Genomic DNA, 15783 nt, shown 5'->3' with positions numbered 1-15783 from the left:
GATAAGATGGCTGAGGTTTGAGGCGGTAGATTGTAAATTTATTAACGAGGTTGTTTCCTCTCTTATCATGAGTTCTATAGTTTTAATTAAAACATCAGACTGCAATTCTGAAGATGCATACATTGTTAGGGCTTTAAGATCTAAGAGATTTGTACTCTTATTGGAAGGTTTGAAGTCTTCTAGTTTTTTTAACTTAAGCTCTTAGTTAATCAAGAAAATCACAGGAGATATTAAAAGTCCTAAAATATTTAGCGTTATCATCATCATGTTTATTTTTCTTGTTTCGTTTGTTTGTAGAAATTGTCACTTTAATATAGGAGAGTTTATTATAAAAGCGGCTAGTGTAAGTCGTAGATAATAATATAAATTAATTAAAGTACCTAAAATTAAAAAGAAAGTAAGGAAAATATATCTTCTCCTTATTAATTCTTGAAGAGTAATTCATTTTGGAATAAATCCAGTGAAAGGAGGTAGTCCTCCTAAAGAAAGTAAAGATATGAATATAATGACATTTTGTTGTGTGTTTTGTGAAGAATTAGAGATTAAGTGTGTTATATGGTAAGCCTGTTTATAATAAAAAAATATTGCGATGGTAGCGGAGACAATGCAGTAAATAATAAAATAAATAAATCATAAAGATTCCCTGATTAAAAGAGTAGCTAACATTCAAGCGGTGTGGCCAATTGAAGAATATGCTATTAGTTTTCGTAGTATAAGTTGGTTAATTCCCCCTAAAGCACCTACCATTGCTGAAGTTGCTGCTGTCATCAAAATTAATCAATGAGCTTCCTCTATTGTATAAGATAAAAGAGTTATCGGTGCAATTTTTTGAATTGTGGACAAAATAATAAATTGTAATCATCCTAGTCCTTCTGCTACCATAGGAAATCATATATGAAAAGGGGCGGCTCCTATTTTGATTAATAATGCTGTGGATAGTAAGTATTGAGAAAATATTACACCTGTTGTTATTGTCGAGGAAGCTAACAGAATTATAGCGGACGCTAGGGCCTGAGTAAGAAAATATTTTAATCTGGCTTCTGAGGAAAATTGGTTAGTTTCTGAAGAAATTAACGGAATAAAAGACAATAAGTTGAGTTCTAGTCCTATCCAGACTGTAAATCAAGAAGAAGAAGAAATTGCTATTATTATTCCGAAAGTTAGAGTAGAAAAGAAGAGAAGATGAGAAGGAATTAAAAGAATTAAAAAGAGAGGGGTTTATACCCTCATAAACGGGGTATGAGCCCACTAGCTTAATTAGCTTATCTTTTTAAGCTAAAAAAACGATTTATACTCTGGTGTAGAGGCACACTAGATTTTGATTCTAGAGGTAATGGTTCTAATTCCATTGAGTATAATAAAGGTAAAACTATAAATTTACATAATTTATCCTATCAAGATAATCCTTTTTCAGGCACTTCATTTAATAGGAAATTTTTAACAATTTGCTTCGTATTTAATTATAAATAAGTGTTTTACATTAAAACTTGAAAAAATTTTCCCCCTTTTTCATTTCAGAAAAAGTGGGTCGGGAGGGATTTTTTTTTATTTTCATATATGAAAACAAAATTTGAACAACCATAATAATGAAATATTTTTGTATTTTGTATTAAAAAAAGAAAATAACAGTAACTTATTTTTTGTGGAATTTTTTATTGTTTGTTTTCTTTCTTTTTTTATTATTATTAAGATATTATAAAATATAATTAATTTTATAAAAAACTATTGTTATAAAATTTAATTATATTAAAAATAATGATATATAATATATATATGTTGTTTATAAATAACTATAGTATTTTTGCTGTTTTATTTATCTTTATACTTGAGAGAGTAAATAAAGATAAATATGAGCAAAAATACTATAGTTATTTAATTATAATTCATTATACATTTATAGATATATAAAATTTATATAACAATATGATTATAAAATAAATTATTTTTTATAATTGTTCGATAATTAAGAAAAAATCGTTTCTCATTAAGATTATCAGCAAGTAAATTAATAGAAACTATTTACTCTTTATAGTGCATTAGAATAATATATCTTTATAAGCTTGTTTTAATTTTACATTCCCAATCAAAGTCTAATTTTCGGAGGGGTTAGACAAACCTTTATGGGAGTATATTTTTCTTTTTATTTTGTTTATTAACTTTAATAATATATCTTTTTTTCTTAAATTAGTATTTGTTATTATTATTTTTAATTGTTTATTTTGGGTTTAATTAAGTTTTCATGAAAGTTTGACTCTGGCTATTTGTTTTCTATTTGATTTAAATGCATGTAAATATGAATACGACAACTTATTTTTTCTAAAAGATAAAGGTTCAAAAGTAAATTTGTTTATAATATTTTAACTCTCAGCATGTAATATTAGTTTATTAGTGTAAGCTAGAACTAGGAATTCTTCTTAAATCTGGCTAAATTTGTGCCAGCCGCCGCGGTTATACTGTGAGGTTAAGTAAATAAAATTCGGTTAAAAAAGATTATTATGAATATTATTAAAATAATAATAAGATATTAGGTATAGGTGAAATAAATAACTAAAATATTATTTTTATCTAAAAAATATATAAGAAGTCTAAAAATTTGAGATATAAACCAGGATTAGATACCCTGCTATACTCTAATGAAACGTTTTAAACCTGGGTAGTATATAGTTATTGTCTCGAAACCCAAAGAGTTTGGCGGTATCTCAGTCTAGTTAGAGGAGCTTGTTCGGTAATCGATAATCCGCGAAAAATCTTACGTATTTTTGTAGCCAGTTTATATACCGTCGTTATTAGATAATATTAAAAGATAAATAATTATCTAAATATATTAAAATATAGTATATCAGATCAAGGTGTAGCTTATAAATACGGCTGAATGAGCTACAATTTATTGAAATAAAAACGGATTTTGTTTTTAAATAAATAATTAAAGGTGGATTTAATAGTAATTGTAGTTTTAATAAGTTATAATGATATTAGCTCTGGGATATGTACACATCGCCCGTCGCTCTCACTACAAGGTGAGATAAGTCGTAACATAGTAGGGGTACTGGAAAGGGCCCCTAGAATACAAAATAGAGCTTGATTAGTTAAGCATTTCACTTACGTTGAAAAGATATCGTGCAAATCGATTTATTTTGAAAATTTAAACTTATTATTTTTTGATTGTAATGTTTTATAATTTTAATAAAAATAATTTTCTTTTTGTTATTAATAGTATTTAATAAAGGAATTTTTTTTTGATGATAAATAAAAAGTACTGTGAAGGAAAGTTGAAATATTTGAAAAATTAATTTCTAAAAAGTATTTTTTAGTTTTAGTACCTTGTGTTTCAGGGAATTTAAATATTATTTTTGTTAATCTAAGTATTCCCGAAATTTAGTGAGCTAGTTTATAATGATAGTTAATGTGGTATAATTATTATTAATTATTTACTAGAAATGAAATTTTATACGCACTAATATGTATCTGGTTTTCCGAGAAATGAATTGAATTCAGTTTTTAGTTTATAATTTAACTAAAATTTAAAAACAGGAGGGAAAAGCTTCTTGTTTAATAATAAACAAACTATAAACAAAATTATTCTTTTTTATTAAACTAGGCTTAAAATCAGCCATGTTAAAAAATCGTTATAGATTATATCTGGTGATTTAATATTTAAGATTGTTTTAGTTGTTTTATCGGAAATTATAATATAATTATTTTGTTTTAGTTATAATTAAATTATTAGTATATAAAATGTTTCGATATTTATTAAACAAGATTATGTTTTACTATTTATCAAATGTTAATTTGTATTAAGGAACTCGGCAACTATTCCTTCTGCCTGTTTATCGAAAACATGTCCATATGTTTGTTTTATATGGTCTGGCCTGCTCACTGATGATTAAATTAAAGAGCCGCGGTATTTTGACCGTGCGAAGGTAGCATAATAATTAGTCTCCTAATTAGAGGCTTGTATGAATGGTCGGACAAGATGGAAACTGTCTCAATACAATACATAAAATTTAATATTTAAGTAAAAAAGCTTAAATAAAATGGAGGGACGATAAGACCCTATAAAGCTTTATGATACTATTCTTTTTTATAAATTGTTTTGTTATTAACTTATTTTAGAATTAGTATTATTTTACTGGGGCGGTAAAAGTATAATAAAAGAATAACTGCTTTTGTTTTGTATAACAATTTTAGTTGGAAATAAATTGATCCATTATTAATGATCATAAGAACAAGTTACTTTAGGGATAACAGCGTAATTTTTTTTGAGAGTTCTTATCGAAAAAAAAGTTTGCGACCTCGATGTTGAATTAAGGTTACCTTAAGGTGCAGCAGTTTTAAAGGTAGATCTGTTCGATCTTTAAATCCTTACATGATTTGAGTTCAGACCGGCGTGAGCCAGGTTGGTTTCTATCTTCCATGTAAAAATAACTTATTTTAGTACGAAAGGATTTGGTAAGTCAAATATTTTGTTGTGTGTTGATTATTATTAACTGGTTAAGTTGGCAGAAAAGTGCATTAGACTTAGGATCTAAAAATAAGAGTTGTTTCTTACTTAATAGTGTCTGCTTTAATAATGATTAATTATATTGTGTTAATAATTTGTGTTTTAGTTAGTGTTGCTTTTTTTACTTTATTGGAGCGTAAAGTATTAGGTTATATTCAAATTCGTAAAGGACCTAATAAATTAGGGTTTATTGGAATTCTTCAGCCATTTGCTGATGCTGTGAAATTGTTTACTAAAGAACAGGCTTTACCTATAATAAGTAATTTTTTGCCTTATTATCTCTCTCCTATTTTTAGTTTGTTTATTTCTCTAGTTGTTTGGTTAGTCATTCCTTATGAAACAGGTCTGATAAATTTTGGTTTAGGCTCTCTCTTTTTTTTGTGTTGTACAAGACTTGGTGTTTATACTTTAATAGGGGCTGGTTGGTCTTCGAATTCTAAATATGCCTTATTAGGAAGTATTCGTGCTGTATCTCAAACCATTTCTTATGAGGTAAGACTTGCTTTGATTTTATTGTCTTTCATTTTTCTAATCGGGGGTTTTAATTTAAGCTTATTTTCGAATTATCAAGAAAATTGTTGATTAATATTTTTAAGTCTTCCTTTAGCGGGGGTATGATTTGTTTCTTGTTTGGCCGAAACAAACCGCACTCCTTTTGATTTTGCTGAAGGGGAATCTGAACTGGTTTCCGGTTTTAATGTCGAGTATAGAGGAGGGGGATTTGCTCTTATTTTTTTGGCAGAATATAGTAGTATCTTGTTTATAAGAGCTTTGTTTGTAATCTTATTTATAGGAAGAAGTCCAAGAAGGTTAACTTTTTGTCTAAAATTGGTTTTTATTGTTTTCAGTTTTATTTGGGTGCGGGGAACATTACCTCGTTTTCGTTATGATAAGTTAATATACCTTTCTTGAAAAAGGTTTCTTCCTGTTTCTTTAAACTATCTTATATTTTTTATAGGACTTAAAATGGTTTTTACGATTATATTATTATAATTCTATTTTTAATGCAAAATTATTAGGGGATTTAAACCTCTGTAGGATACTTTCAAAATATCTGCCTATTACTCGGCCAAATAATTATCTAAGAATTTCGTCCCAGATCATGAATATAATAGGCCTTATTAAATAATATAAAAAATATAAAACAGTTAAGATTTGTCCTGTTAGTACATAAGGTTCCTCTACAGGACGAGCGCCAATTCATGTCAATAAAATAACGATTACCACTATACTTCAAAATATAATTTGGTTTACAGGATAAAAAGTAAGTCCTCGAAAGTTTGCTTTTTGCGTGAAGGGTATGATAAAAAGAATTGCGATTGATGCTACTAAGGCAATAACTCCTCCTAATTTATTAGGAATAGAACGTAAAATAGCGTATGCAAATAAAAAATATCATTCTGGTTGAATATGTAAAGGTGTTCTTATAGGGTTTGCAGGAATAAAATTTTCTGGGTCTCCTAATATATAAGGGTCAAGTAAACTAAGTAGAATTAATGCTATTAATATAACCACAAATCCTACAATATCTTTAAAGGTAAAATAAGGGTGAAAAGGAACTTTATCAATGTTTCTTACCAGACCTAAGGGATTACTAGATCCTGTTTGGTGTAAAAATAAAATATGTACTATTGTAGCAGCTGCTACTACAAAAGGAAATAAAAAATGAAAGGTAAAAAAACGTGTTAATGTGGCGTTGTCAACCGCGAAGCCTCCTCAAACTCATTGTACAAGGTCAGTACCAACATAAGGGACCGCAGATAAAAGATTGGTAATAACAGTAGCTCCTCAAAAAGACATTTGTCCTCAAGGTAAAACGTAACCTATAAATGCCGTTCCTATCACTAGAAATAGAATAATTACCCCTACTCTTCATGTGTGTATAAATAAATAAGATCCATAATAAAGACCTCGTCCTACATGAAGATATAAACAAATAAAAAAGAAAGAGGCTCCGTTTGCGTGAATTGTTCGGAGAAGTCATCCATAGTTAACATCTCGGCAAATGTGGGCTACACTGGAAAAAGCTAAGTCGATATGGGCTGTATAGTGTATTGCTAAGAATAACCCCGTGGCTAGTTGTACTACTAAACATAAACCCAATAAAGATCCAAAATTTCATCAAATAGAAATATTGGAGGGAGCCGGTATATCTACCAAAGCTCCGTTTATAATTTTAAAAAGAGGGTGGGATTTGCGAATAGGTATTGTCATAAGTAGTTAATATTCGTAAAGGACCTAAAAAAGTGTATGTGATTTTTACTACTACAATTAGTGTTAATAATAAATATAAAATTATAAACAAAGTAGTTATTATAGTATTAGTAGAATAAATATTTCTAATTAATACTATTTGACTTGTGTAAGAGTTTCCTATTAAAGAAGATATATCTGCTGAAGCTATCTTGAAATCCAATAATAATGGGTCTATAATTAATAATAAAAAAGATATTATTGTTGTTGCTGCGAAGAATATAGTTATTTTAAACGAAAATTGGAACATTTCATTAGATGCTAATGATGTAATATAAATAAATAATACTAGTATACCCCCTAAGAAAATTAAAAATAGAATATAAGAAAATCAAACATAAAAATTTATTAAAGCTGTAATAGCACAAATTACTAATGTTTGTAATAAAAGTATTATTCCTATTGCTAGAGGATGTGATAGGTTAATAAAAATTAATCTAAATATTATTGAGGTCAAATATAATAATAAAATATAAGAAATATCAAGAAAACAAGAGATAGTTTATTTAAAATATTAGTTTTGGGAATTAATGATAGGAGGTTTCTCCTTCTCTTGATGCTTTAAGAATAAAAAAATTCACTCTTGGTTTACAAGACCAAAGTTCTATGTTAAACTATTAAAACAAATGTTAAGACTTAATTTCTATTTATTTGGGAGAATGATTATAATTTTAAGAGGTATATGAGGTTTTGTTTCTAAACGCAAGCATTTATTAAGTTCTTTGCTTAGTTTGGAATACATAATATTAGGTATTTTTTGATTTTTAACTGTTATTTTTTCTTATATAGGCCAAGAAAGTTATTTTACGCTTGTTTTTCTGACTTTTGCTGCTTGTGAAGGAGCTTTAGCTTTATCAATCTTAGTGTCTATTATTCGTACTCATGGAAATGACCGTTTTTCAAGTTTTACTAGTTTGCGATGTTAAACTTCGTTTTAGGTTCTCTTTTTTTAACACTAGGTTGTGGGAGTTGGTTTGGGGTTCAATTAGGCATAATTGTTCTTTTTATATTATTTTTGCTGTGTTGTAAACATGATTTTTATATGAGTTTATTAAGGTATGGGTTTGGTTCTGATTGGTTAAGTTATGTTTTAATCCTTTTAAGATTCTGAATTATATTACTAGTTTTGATAAGTAGTCAGGCTATTTTAGATAAAAACAATTTCAATAAAGTTTTTGTTATAACATGCTGTTTTTTAAATTTCTTTTTGGTTATAACTTTTGCTTCGACTGATTTGTTGTTATTTTATATTAGGTTTGAGGCTTCTTTAATTCCTACTTTAATTTTAATTTTGGGTTGAGGTTATCAGCCCGAGCGTATTGGAGCAGGTATTTATATATTGTTTTACACTTTAACAGCTTCTCTTCCTTTATTAGTGTCTTTGATAGTTCTGTACAATTGTGGGGGTTCTTTAACGATAGGGTTAGTTTATGAAGCTATAAACAGTTCTTTTATTTATAAAATTTGATATTTAGCGAGTGTTTTTGCTTTTATTGTTAAACTTCCTATATTTATATTTCATTTATGGCTACCTAAAGCACATGTAGAGGCACCTGTAGCAGGTTCTATAATTTTGGCTGGGGTTTTACTAAAATTAGGGGGTTATGGTTTGTTGCGTATTGTACCTCTATTTAGAAATGTTAATAGTAAACTTTGTTGGGTTTGAGTAAGAATTAGTTTAGTAGGAGGTGTTTTAGTTAGTTTAATGTGTTTACGTCAAATTGATATTAAAGCTCTTATTGCTTATTCTTCTGTAGCACATATGGGAATGGTCTTGTGTGGGGCTACTATTTTCAACTGATGAGGAGTAAATGGAGCTGTAGTTGTTATAGTAGGACATGGTTTATGTTCTTCTGGTTTGTTTTTTATGATTAATATGGTTTATGAGCGTTTATCTAGTCGGAGTTTATTAATTAGTAAAGGATTATTAAATATTATACCTACAATAGCAATGTGATGATTTTTATTATGTGCAGGAAATATGGCTGCCCCTCCTACTTTAAATTTATTAGGTGAGGTTCAGTTAATTATTAGTATTATGAACTGAAGTTTCATTAATATTGTTGGTATTGGTCTTCTTTCTTTTTTCAGGGCTACTTATACTTTATATTTGTTTTCTATTAGACAACACGGTAAATTTTATAATGGTGTTTTCTCTTGTTGTAGTGGTAAAGTTCGAGAATATTTAATTTTAATATTACACTGGCTACCTTTAAACTTAATGTTTATAGTAGGTAGTATAATGTTAATTGTTTTTTAATTTAAATAGTTTATTAAAAACGTTGGTCTGTGGATCCAAAGATATAATTTATAATTATTTTAAATCGTGTTATGAAGTTTGAAAATATTCTTGTCTAGGATAATTTTTTTATTATTAGGTTCTACGACAATATTAACCTTTTCTTTATTTTGTTTGTATAATGGGGTCGGTTATTTTATTGAATGAGAAATCATCAGAACAAATAGAAACTCAATTGTAATAACTTTAATTTTAGATTGAATATCTCTTATATTTTTGGGGTTTGTTATATTGATCTCCTCTATAGTTCTTTATTATAGTGGGGGTTATATGGAAGGAGATCCTAATATAAATCGTTTTATTTATTTAGTTTTAATATTTGTTGTTTCTATGGTAGCCTTAATTATTAGTCCTAATTTAATTAGTATTCTTTTAGGTTGGGATGGGTTAGGTTTAGTTTCTTATTGTTTAGTTATTTATTACCAAAATGAAAAATCTGGGGCGGCTGGTATATTGACTGCTCTTTCTAATCGTATTGGAGATGTTGCTATTTTATTAGCCATTTCTTTTATGTCTTTATATGGAGGTTGAAATTTTGTGTTTTATTTAGAAATAATTTGTTCTAATAGTTCTTTAGGTATTTTATGTTTTTTAGTTATATTAGCTGCTATAACTAAAAGAGCTCAAATCCCTTTTTCTGCTTGGTTACCTGCTGCTATGGCAGCCCCAACTCCTGTTTCTGCTTTAGTTCATTCTTCTACTCTAGTTACAGCGGGGGTTTATTTGTTAGTTCGATTTGAACCTGCTATACATGGAGGTCCTTTTTCTCAAATTTTACTTTTATTAGGGGGAGCTACAATGTTTATAGCAGGGTTGGGCGCTAATTTTGAATATGATTTAAAAAAAATTATTGCTCTATCTACTCTCAGTCAATTGGGGGTAATAATAAGTATTTTAGGGTTTGGTTTACCAGATTTGGCCTTCTTTCATCTTTTATCTCATGCTTTATTTAAAGCTTTATTGTTTATATGCGCGGGAGTTGTAATTCATAGTGCGAAAGATTATCAAGATATTCGTATAATAGGGGGTTTGAGTAAATTTATACCTTTAACTACTTTTTATATAAATTTAGCTAATTTGGCTTTATGTGGTCTTCCTTTTATAGCAGGGTTTTATTCTAAAGATTTAATTTTAGAAATAGCGTTTATGGGTACTATTAATTATGTTTCTTTCCTTATATATGTTTTTGCGACAGGGTTAACTGTTTGTTATACAGCTCGTTTAGTTTATTATTCTGTAACAGGGGGTTTTAATATAGGAAGTCTACATACTGTTAATGACGAGAGAGGTTTGTTAACAAATCCTATGTTGTTATTAGCCAGGGGAGCAATTTGTGCAGGCTCTATTCTAAGTTGATTAATTGTTCCTTATCCTTATATAATTTGTTTAAGTGGTTTTTACAAAAGACTTGTTTTAATTGTTAGAGGATTAGGAGCTTGAGTTGGCTATGCTCTTAACTTAGGTTCATTTATGTTTATTTTGAATTCTTTTAGTTTTTATAAAAGAGTTGTTTTTAGAGGTAGTATATGGTTCCTTCCTTTTTTATCTACTCAAAATATTATACCTAGTTTTTTGTTAAAAGGGTTTGATGTTTATAAAATAGGGGACCAAGGGTGATTTGAAAACAAAGGTGGTTATAATTTACATTCTTCTTTGATAAAAAGATCAAATTTGTTGGAGAAAATACAAGACAATAGTATTAAACTTTATTTAATTACTTTTTTATTCTGAGTTGTATTATTAATAATTATTTTATAAATTCATATAGATCATATATTAGATCGTAACACTGAAGATGTTAAAGAGATTATTTTAATCTGTGAATATAAAGTTACTTATTTTAAACAATATTTTATTTATAATATATATACATAAACTGAAATAAATATTATATAAACTCCCTATTTTGTGTACTAATTTTAGAATGTACTTTAAAAGAATAAATTCTTATCTTTACATTGAAAATGTAATGTGTTTTTTTACACTACAAAAGCAGAAATAAAAACGGAATTTAACCGCTTAAGTTAAAAGTTAGTAGCTTTTTCTCACTCCAGTTTATTTCCTTAACCAGAAAAAAAAATTTTCATTTCTATTATTAACAATAATATACCTCTATTTTGGTTTTGGTTAAATACCAGGTAAAGGTGTTCTAACACCAAAGATCAGGTCGAAACTGAGTGCAATATTTCGCTTTTTACCTTAAGATAGGTTATCTTTGTAACACCTTCTAAATGCAAATCAGATATCATATTTGACTACTATCCTTTAATCTGCCCAGTCTAAGGCTCCTTGATTTCATTCATGATATAATCCTAAAAGTAAAATCAGAATAAAGAAAAAGCCAGTAAAAAATCATCTTAGTATATTTACCATTTTTAAAATAGCTGCCAAAGGAAGAAGTAATGTAATCTCTACATCAAAAATTAAGAAAATTACCGCAATTAAGAAAAACCGTAGAGAAAAAGGGAGCCGGGCAGACCCTTTAGGGTCAAATCCACACTCGAAAGGAGTATTTTTTTCTCGGTCTGTAATAGTTTTTTTTCTTAGTACGAAAGAAATTAATATTACAACAGTGGAAATAATTAAAGTAAGTGTAATAACCATTCTTGAAATAATCACTATCTTTTCTAGATATTTCTAGACTTTCTGGTTGGAAGCCAAATATACTTGTTATATTAAAAAGATTAGCCTCCTCATCAGTAGATTGAAATATATAAAAATAGTCAAACTACATCTACGAAATGTCAATATCAGGCTGCGGCCTCGAAACCAAAATGATGGTGTCTAGAGAAGTGACATATATAAAGACGGTAAAAACAGACTGCTAAGAAAGAAGAACCAATAATGACATGTAGTCCGTGAAATCCTGTTGCAACAAAGAAAGTTGAACCATAAACCGAGTCGGCAATTGTAAATCTGGCTTCAAAATATTCTAGTGCTTGTAAAGCAGTGAAATAAAACCCTAATAAAATTGTAACTCCTAATCCTTGTAGGGCTTGTGTATGGTTACCTTCTATAATAGCATGGTGTGCTCATGTCACTGTTGCTCCAGATGAAAGTAGAATAGCTGTGTTTAGTAATGGAATTTGGAAAGGATTAAAAGTTATGATTCCTGCTGGAGGTCAACTAATCCCAATTTCTACACTAGGTGCAAGTCTTCTGTGAAAAAAAGCTCAGAAAAAAGAAAAAAAGAATAATACCTCAGAAGTAATGAACAAAATTATTCCTCAGCGTAATCCTAGAGTAACTGTTGCTGTATGTAATCCTTGATATGTACCTTCTCGTGTAATATCTCGTCATCATTGAATTATAGTTAAAAGTACTGCAATAATTCCTATTAAAAATAGGTCAAATTCAAATTTGTGAAATCATTTTACTAAGCCGGTTGTTAATATTATAGCTCTAATAGATCCTGTTAAAGGTCATGGTCTTATGTCTACAAGATGGTAAGGGTGGTGTCCGTGATCTGACATTAGTTAACTTCTCCTGCATAAAGAGTACTTAATACTGCGAAAACATATGATTGAATTACAGCAACGGCTGATTCTAGTATTAGTAATAAAATTTGCGAGAATAATAATAATGATAAAATAGTCGTTCTTAGACTAGGTCCTGTTGAGGCTAATAATGTTAGTAATAAATGACCTGCGATTATGTTGGCTGCTAATCGTACAGCTAGTGTACCTGGTCGCATGATGTTTCTTAAGGTTTCAATTAAAACTATAAAAGGTATTAGGAAAGCAGGGGTTCCTTGAGGAACTAGATGAGCAAATATATGTTTAGTGTGGTTAATTCAACCATATAATATAAATCCTATTCAAAGAGGTAAAGATAATGATAGTGTTATAGCTAAGTGCCTTGTTCTGGTAAAAACATAAGGTATAAGACCTATAAAATTGTTGAAGACGATGATAGAAAATAAGGTAACAAAAAGTAGTGTTCTCCCTACCGATGAATTTGGCCCTAGTAATACTTTAAATTCTGAGTGTAAAGTTTTTAATAAAGAGTTTCATATAAAGTATAGTCGGTTTGGTAATATTCAATAGGCTACTGGAATTATAAAAAGACCAATAAAAGTAGAGAGTCAGTTAAGTTGTATATTTATCAAAGATGTTGAGGGATCAAAAACTGAAAATAAATTACTTATCATTTTCAACTTATTTGTTGTTTTTCATATTTTGCAGTTTCTTGTTCTTTTATAAGAGGAGTAAATGTAAAGTAACTTATTACAATAAACAATAAAAAAATAGAAAAAAAGAAAATATAAAGGTTAAGTCATAATAAGGGGGATATTTGAGGGATCAAAAAATACTAATATATTTAGTTATTTAAGCTTGACAAGCTTATGTTATAATTATTAACTAGTTTTTTCATTGAGAATAGGCGTAACTATTATAATAAATTTAAAAGATTTACACTTACTTTCAGTCACTTAATGATTCTTCTTTTATAGAGTTTACTCAATTAAGAAAAGCATCTACCGAGACAGACTCTACTACAATAGGTATAAAACTATGATTTGCACCACAAATTTCTGAACATTGTCCATAAAATAAACCAGGTCGGTTTCTTATGAAACTAACTTGATTAAGTCGTCCTGGGATGGCGTCCGCTTTAACTCCTAGGGAAGGGACCGTTCAAGAGTGAATAACATCTGCTGCAGTGATAAGAACTCGAATTTGTGTGTTTATAGGTAAAACAGCTCGGTTGTCTACATCTAGTAGTCGAAATCCATTGTCTGCTAGCTCGTTAGAAGGGATTATATAAGAGTCAAATTCAATTTGTTGAAAATCTGAATATTCATAACTTCAATACCATTGGTGTCCAATAGTTTTTAGTGTAATACCAGGTTCATTTACTTCGTCTAATAAATATAAAAGTCGTAGCGAAGGAAAAGCAATAAATAATAAAATAACAGCAGGTAGTATTGTTCAAATAATTTCGATTGTTTGTCCTTCAAGTAAGAAACGGTTTACAAATTTATTTGTTAATAGTGATCCTATTATGTAACCTACTATAGTCACAATAAGTGTTAATACAATTATAGCGTGGTCGTGAAAAAAAATTAATTGTTCTATTAAAGGAGATGCTCCGTCTAGAAAGCCTAGATAACCTCATGTTGCCATTATTTCTAAAAGAAGAATTATCTCTTCATATATGGAGCTTAAATCCATTGCACTTCTCTGCCATTTTAGAAGTTAGTAATTATTGGAATTTCTATATAACTATGATCTGCAGGAGGAAGATCATGTTGTCATTCAATAGAAGTAGGTAAGAATATATAAAAAACCACTGGACGGGCAGCTGTAAAAGCTTCTCAGATAATTACTACGAACCCTAATACTCCTACAAGTGAAATAGTAGAACCAATAGAAGAAAGAACATTTCAAGCTGTGTAAGCGTCTGGATAATCAGAATAACGTCGAGGTATTCCACTTAAACCTAAGAAATGTTGGGGGAAGAATGTAATATTAACTCCTACAAATATCACTAAAAAGTGTATTTTTAATCAAGCAGGGTTTAATGTTACTCCTGTAAATAAAGGAAATCAGTGTGCTAATCCAGCGAAAATAGCAAAAACTGCTCCTATTGATAAAACATAGTGGAAATGTGCTACTACATAATAAGTATCGTGGAGAATAATGTCAATGGAAGAGTTAGCTAATACCACTCCTGTAAGACCTCCTACTGTAAATAAAAAAATGAAACCTAATGCTCATACTAAAGAAGGTGAATAAGTTAACCGTGCTCCGTGGAGAGTTCCTAATCAACTAAAAATTTTGATTCCTGTTGGAACAGCAATAATTATAGTAGCTGATGTAAAATAAGCTCGAGTATCAACGTCTATTCCTACTGTAAATATATGGTGTGCTCATACTACGAAACCTAAAACACCAATAGCTAATATAGCATAAATCATTCCTAAAGTTCCGAAAGTTTCTTTTTTTCCTGCTTCTTGTCTAACAATATGTGAAATTAATCCGAATCCTGGGAGAATTAAAATGTAAACCTCAGGGTGCCCAAAAAATCAAAATAAATGTTGATATAAAACTGGGTCTCCTCCTCCTGCAGGATCGAAGAATGAAGTATTTAAGTTACGGTCTGTTAATAATATAGTAATAGCTCCTGCTAGAACAGGGAGAGAAAGTAGTAATAAAATTGCTGTAATAAAAACAGCTCATACAAATAAAGGCATACGGTCTATAGTTATTCCATTGGAACGTATATTAATAACTGTCGTAATAAAATTTACGGCTCCTAAGATTGATGAAGCTCCTGCTAAATGTAGAGAAAAAATACCCATATCTACAGAAGCACCTGCGTGGGCAATCCCTGCAGATAAAGGAGGATAGACAGTTCAACCTGTTCCAACCCCTCTTTCCACTAACCCTCTTGAAAGAAGAAGAGTGAGTGCTGGTGGTAATAACCAAAAACTTATGTTATTTATTCGGGGGAATGCTATATCAGGAGCTCCTAATATAAGTGGAACTAATCAATTACCGAATCCTCCAATTATAATAGGTATTACTATAAAGAAAATTATAATAAAAGCATGAGCTGTAACGATAACATTATAGATTTGATCATCTCCAATTAATCTACCTGGTTGTCCTAACTCTGCTCGAATAATTAAACTAAGAGCTGTTCCTACTATTCCTGATCAAGCTCCTAAGATAAAATATAAAGTACCAATATCTTTATGATTTGTAGAAAATAATCATCGTCGCGT

General features: G+C 29.2%; 13 protein-coding genes across 13 annotated transcripts, besides 25 other annotated features; 4 read left to right on the top strand and 9 right to left on the bottom strand. All coding sequences in view use genetic code 5, as the record gives it.

Annotated features, from left to right (window-relative positions):
* Positions 1-68, top strand: a tRNA (tRNA-Tyr).
* Positions 69-70: 2 nt separating this feature from the next.
* Positions 71-134, top strand: a tRNA (tRNA-Cys).
* Positions 135-203, bottom strand: a tRNA (tRNA-Trp).
* Positions 204-1203, bottom strand: ND2 (NADH dehydrogenase subunit 2). The gene has a single exon. A coding segment is annotated over exon 1 (1000 nt).
* Positions 1204-1272, bottom strand: a tRNA (tRNA-Met).
* A 17-nt stretch (positions 1273-1289) lies between these two features.
* Positions 1290-1358, top strand: a tRNA (tRNA-Gln).
* Positions 1356-1424, bottom strand: a tRNA (tRNA-Ile).
* Positions 1425-2240: a D loop (putative control region).
* Positions 2241-3067, top strand: an rRNA (s-rRNA).
* Positions 3068-3138, top strand: a tRNA (tRNA-Val).
* Positions 3139-4490, top strand: an rRNA (l-rRNA).
* Positions 4491-4555, top strand: a tRNA (tRNA-Leu).
* On the top strand, positions 4556-5494 carry ND1 (NADH dehydrogenase subunit 1). The gene has a single exon. It carries the CDS (start codon positions 4556-4558, stop codon positions 5492-5494), a length of 939 nt encoding a protein of 312 aa, YP_003795359.1.
* Positions 5495-5510: 16 nt separating this feature from the next.
* Positions 5511-5580, bottom strand: a tRNA (tRNA-Ser).
* On the bottom strand, positions 5581-6715 carry CYTB (cytochrome b). Its single transcript has one exon. A coding segment is annotated over exon 1 (1135 nt).
* On the bottom strand, positions 6716-7235 carry ND6 (NADH dehydrogenase subunit 6). Its single transcript has one exon. A coding segment is annotated over exon 1 (520 nt).
* Positions 7236-7245: 10 nt separating this feature from the next.
* Positions 7246-7311, top strand: a tRNA (tRNA-Pro).
* Positions 7312-7378, bottom strand: a tRNA (tRNA-Thr).
* A 2-nt stretch (positions 7379-7380) lies between these two features.
* On the top strand, positions 7381-7680 carry ND4L (NADH dehydrogenase subunit 4L). The gene has a single exon. It carries the CDS (start codon positions 7381-7383, stop codon positions 7678-7680), a length of 300 nt encoding a protein of 99 aa, YP_003795356.1.
* Positions 7674-9013, top strand: ND4 (NADH dehydrogenase subunit 4). The gene has a single exon. A coding segment is annotated over exon 1 (1340 nt).
* Positions 9014-9080, top strand: a tRNA (tRNA-His).
* Positions 9081-9098: 18 nt separating this feature from the next.
* Positions 9099-10811, top strand: ND5 (NADH dehydrogenase subunit 5). Its single transcript has one exon. It carries the CDS (start codon positions 9099-9101, stop codon positions 10809-10811), a length of 1713 nt encoding a protein of 570 aa, YP_003795354.1.
* Positions 10812-10879, top strand: a tRNA (tRNA-Phe).
* Positions 10880-10980: 101 nt separating this feature from the next.
* Positions 10981-11047, bottom strand: a tRNA (tRNA-Glu).
* Positions 11048-11115, bottom strand: a tRNA (tRNA-Ser).
* Positions 11116-11184, bottom strand: a tRNA (tRNA-Asn).
* A 4-nt stretch (positions 11185-11188) lies between these two features.
* Positions 11189-11253, bottom strand: a tRNA (tRNA-Arg).
* Positions 11254-11318, bottom strand: a tRNA (tRNA-Ala).
* Positions 11319-11672, bottom strand: ND3 (NADH dehydrogenase subunit 3). Its single transcript has one exon. It carries the CDS (start codon positions 11670-11672, stop codon positions 11319-11321), a length of 354 nt encoding a protein of 117 aa, YP_003795353.1.
* Positions 11673-11738, bottom strand: a tRNA (tRNA-Gly).
* COX3 (cytochrome c oxidase subunit III) lies at positions 11739-12526 on the bottom strand. The gene has a single exon. A coding segment is annotated over exon 1 (788 nt).
* On the bottom strand, positions 12526-13203 carry ATP6 (ATP synthase F0 subunit 6). The gene has a single exon. It carries the CDS (start codon positions 13201-13203, stop codon positions 12526-12528), a length of 678 nt encoding a protein of 225 aa, YP_003795351.1.
* On the bottom strand, positions 13197-13355 carry ATP8 (ATP synthase F0 subunit 8). The gene has a single exon. The coding sequence runs from the start codon at positions 13353-13355 to the stop codon at positions 13197-13199; it is 159 nt and encodes a 52-aa protein (YP_003795350.1).
* Positions 13356-13424, bottom strand: a tRNA (tRNA-Asp).
* Positions 13424-13491, bottom strand: a tRNA (tRNA-Lys).
* Positions 13492-14179, bottom strand: COX2 (cytochrome c oxidase subunit II). Its single transcript has one exon. A coding segment is annotated over exon 1 (688 nt).
* A 3-nt stretch (positions 14180-14182) lies between these two features.
* Positions 14183-14249, bottom strand: a tRNA (tRNA-Leu).
* COX1 (cytochrome c oxidase subunit I) lies at positions 14250-15783 on the bottom strand (the record flags this gene model as incomplete). The annotated part of the gene is made up of 1 exon: positions 14250-15783. A coding segment is annotated over one exon (1534 nt), but the record flags the coding sequence as incomplete, so codon positions are not given.

This window comes from Oratosquilla oratoria, mitochondrion (genome assembly GCF_046742065.1).
Source record: "Oratosquilla oratoria mitochondrion, complete genome".
Lineage (NCBI taxonomy): Eukaryota > Metazoa > Arthropoda > Malacostraca > Stomatopoda > Squillidae > Oratosquilla > Oratosquilla oratoria.
Note: the sequence above shows the minus strand (reverse complement) of the source record. Positions and strands in the feature narration are given on the sequence as shown.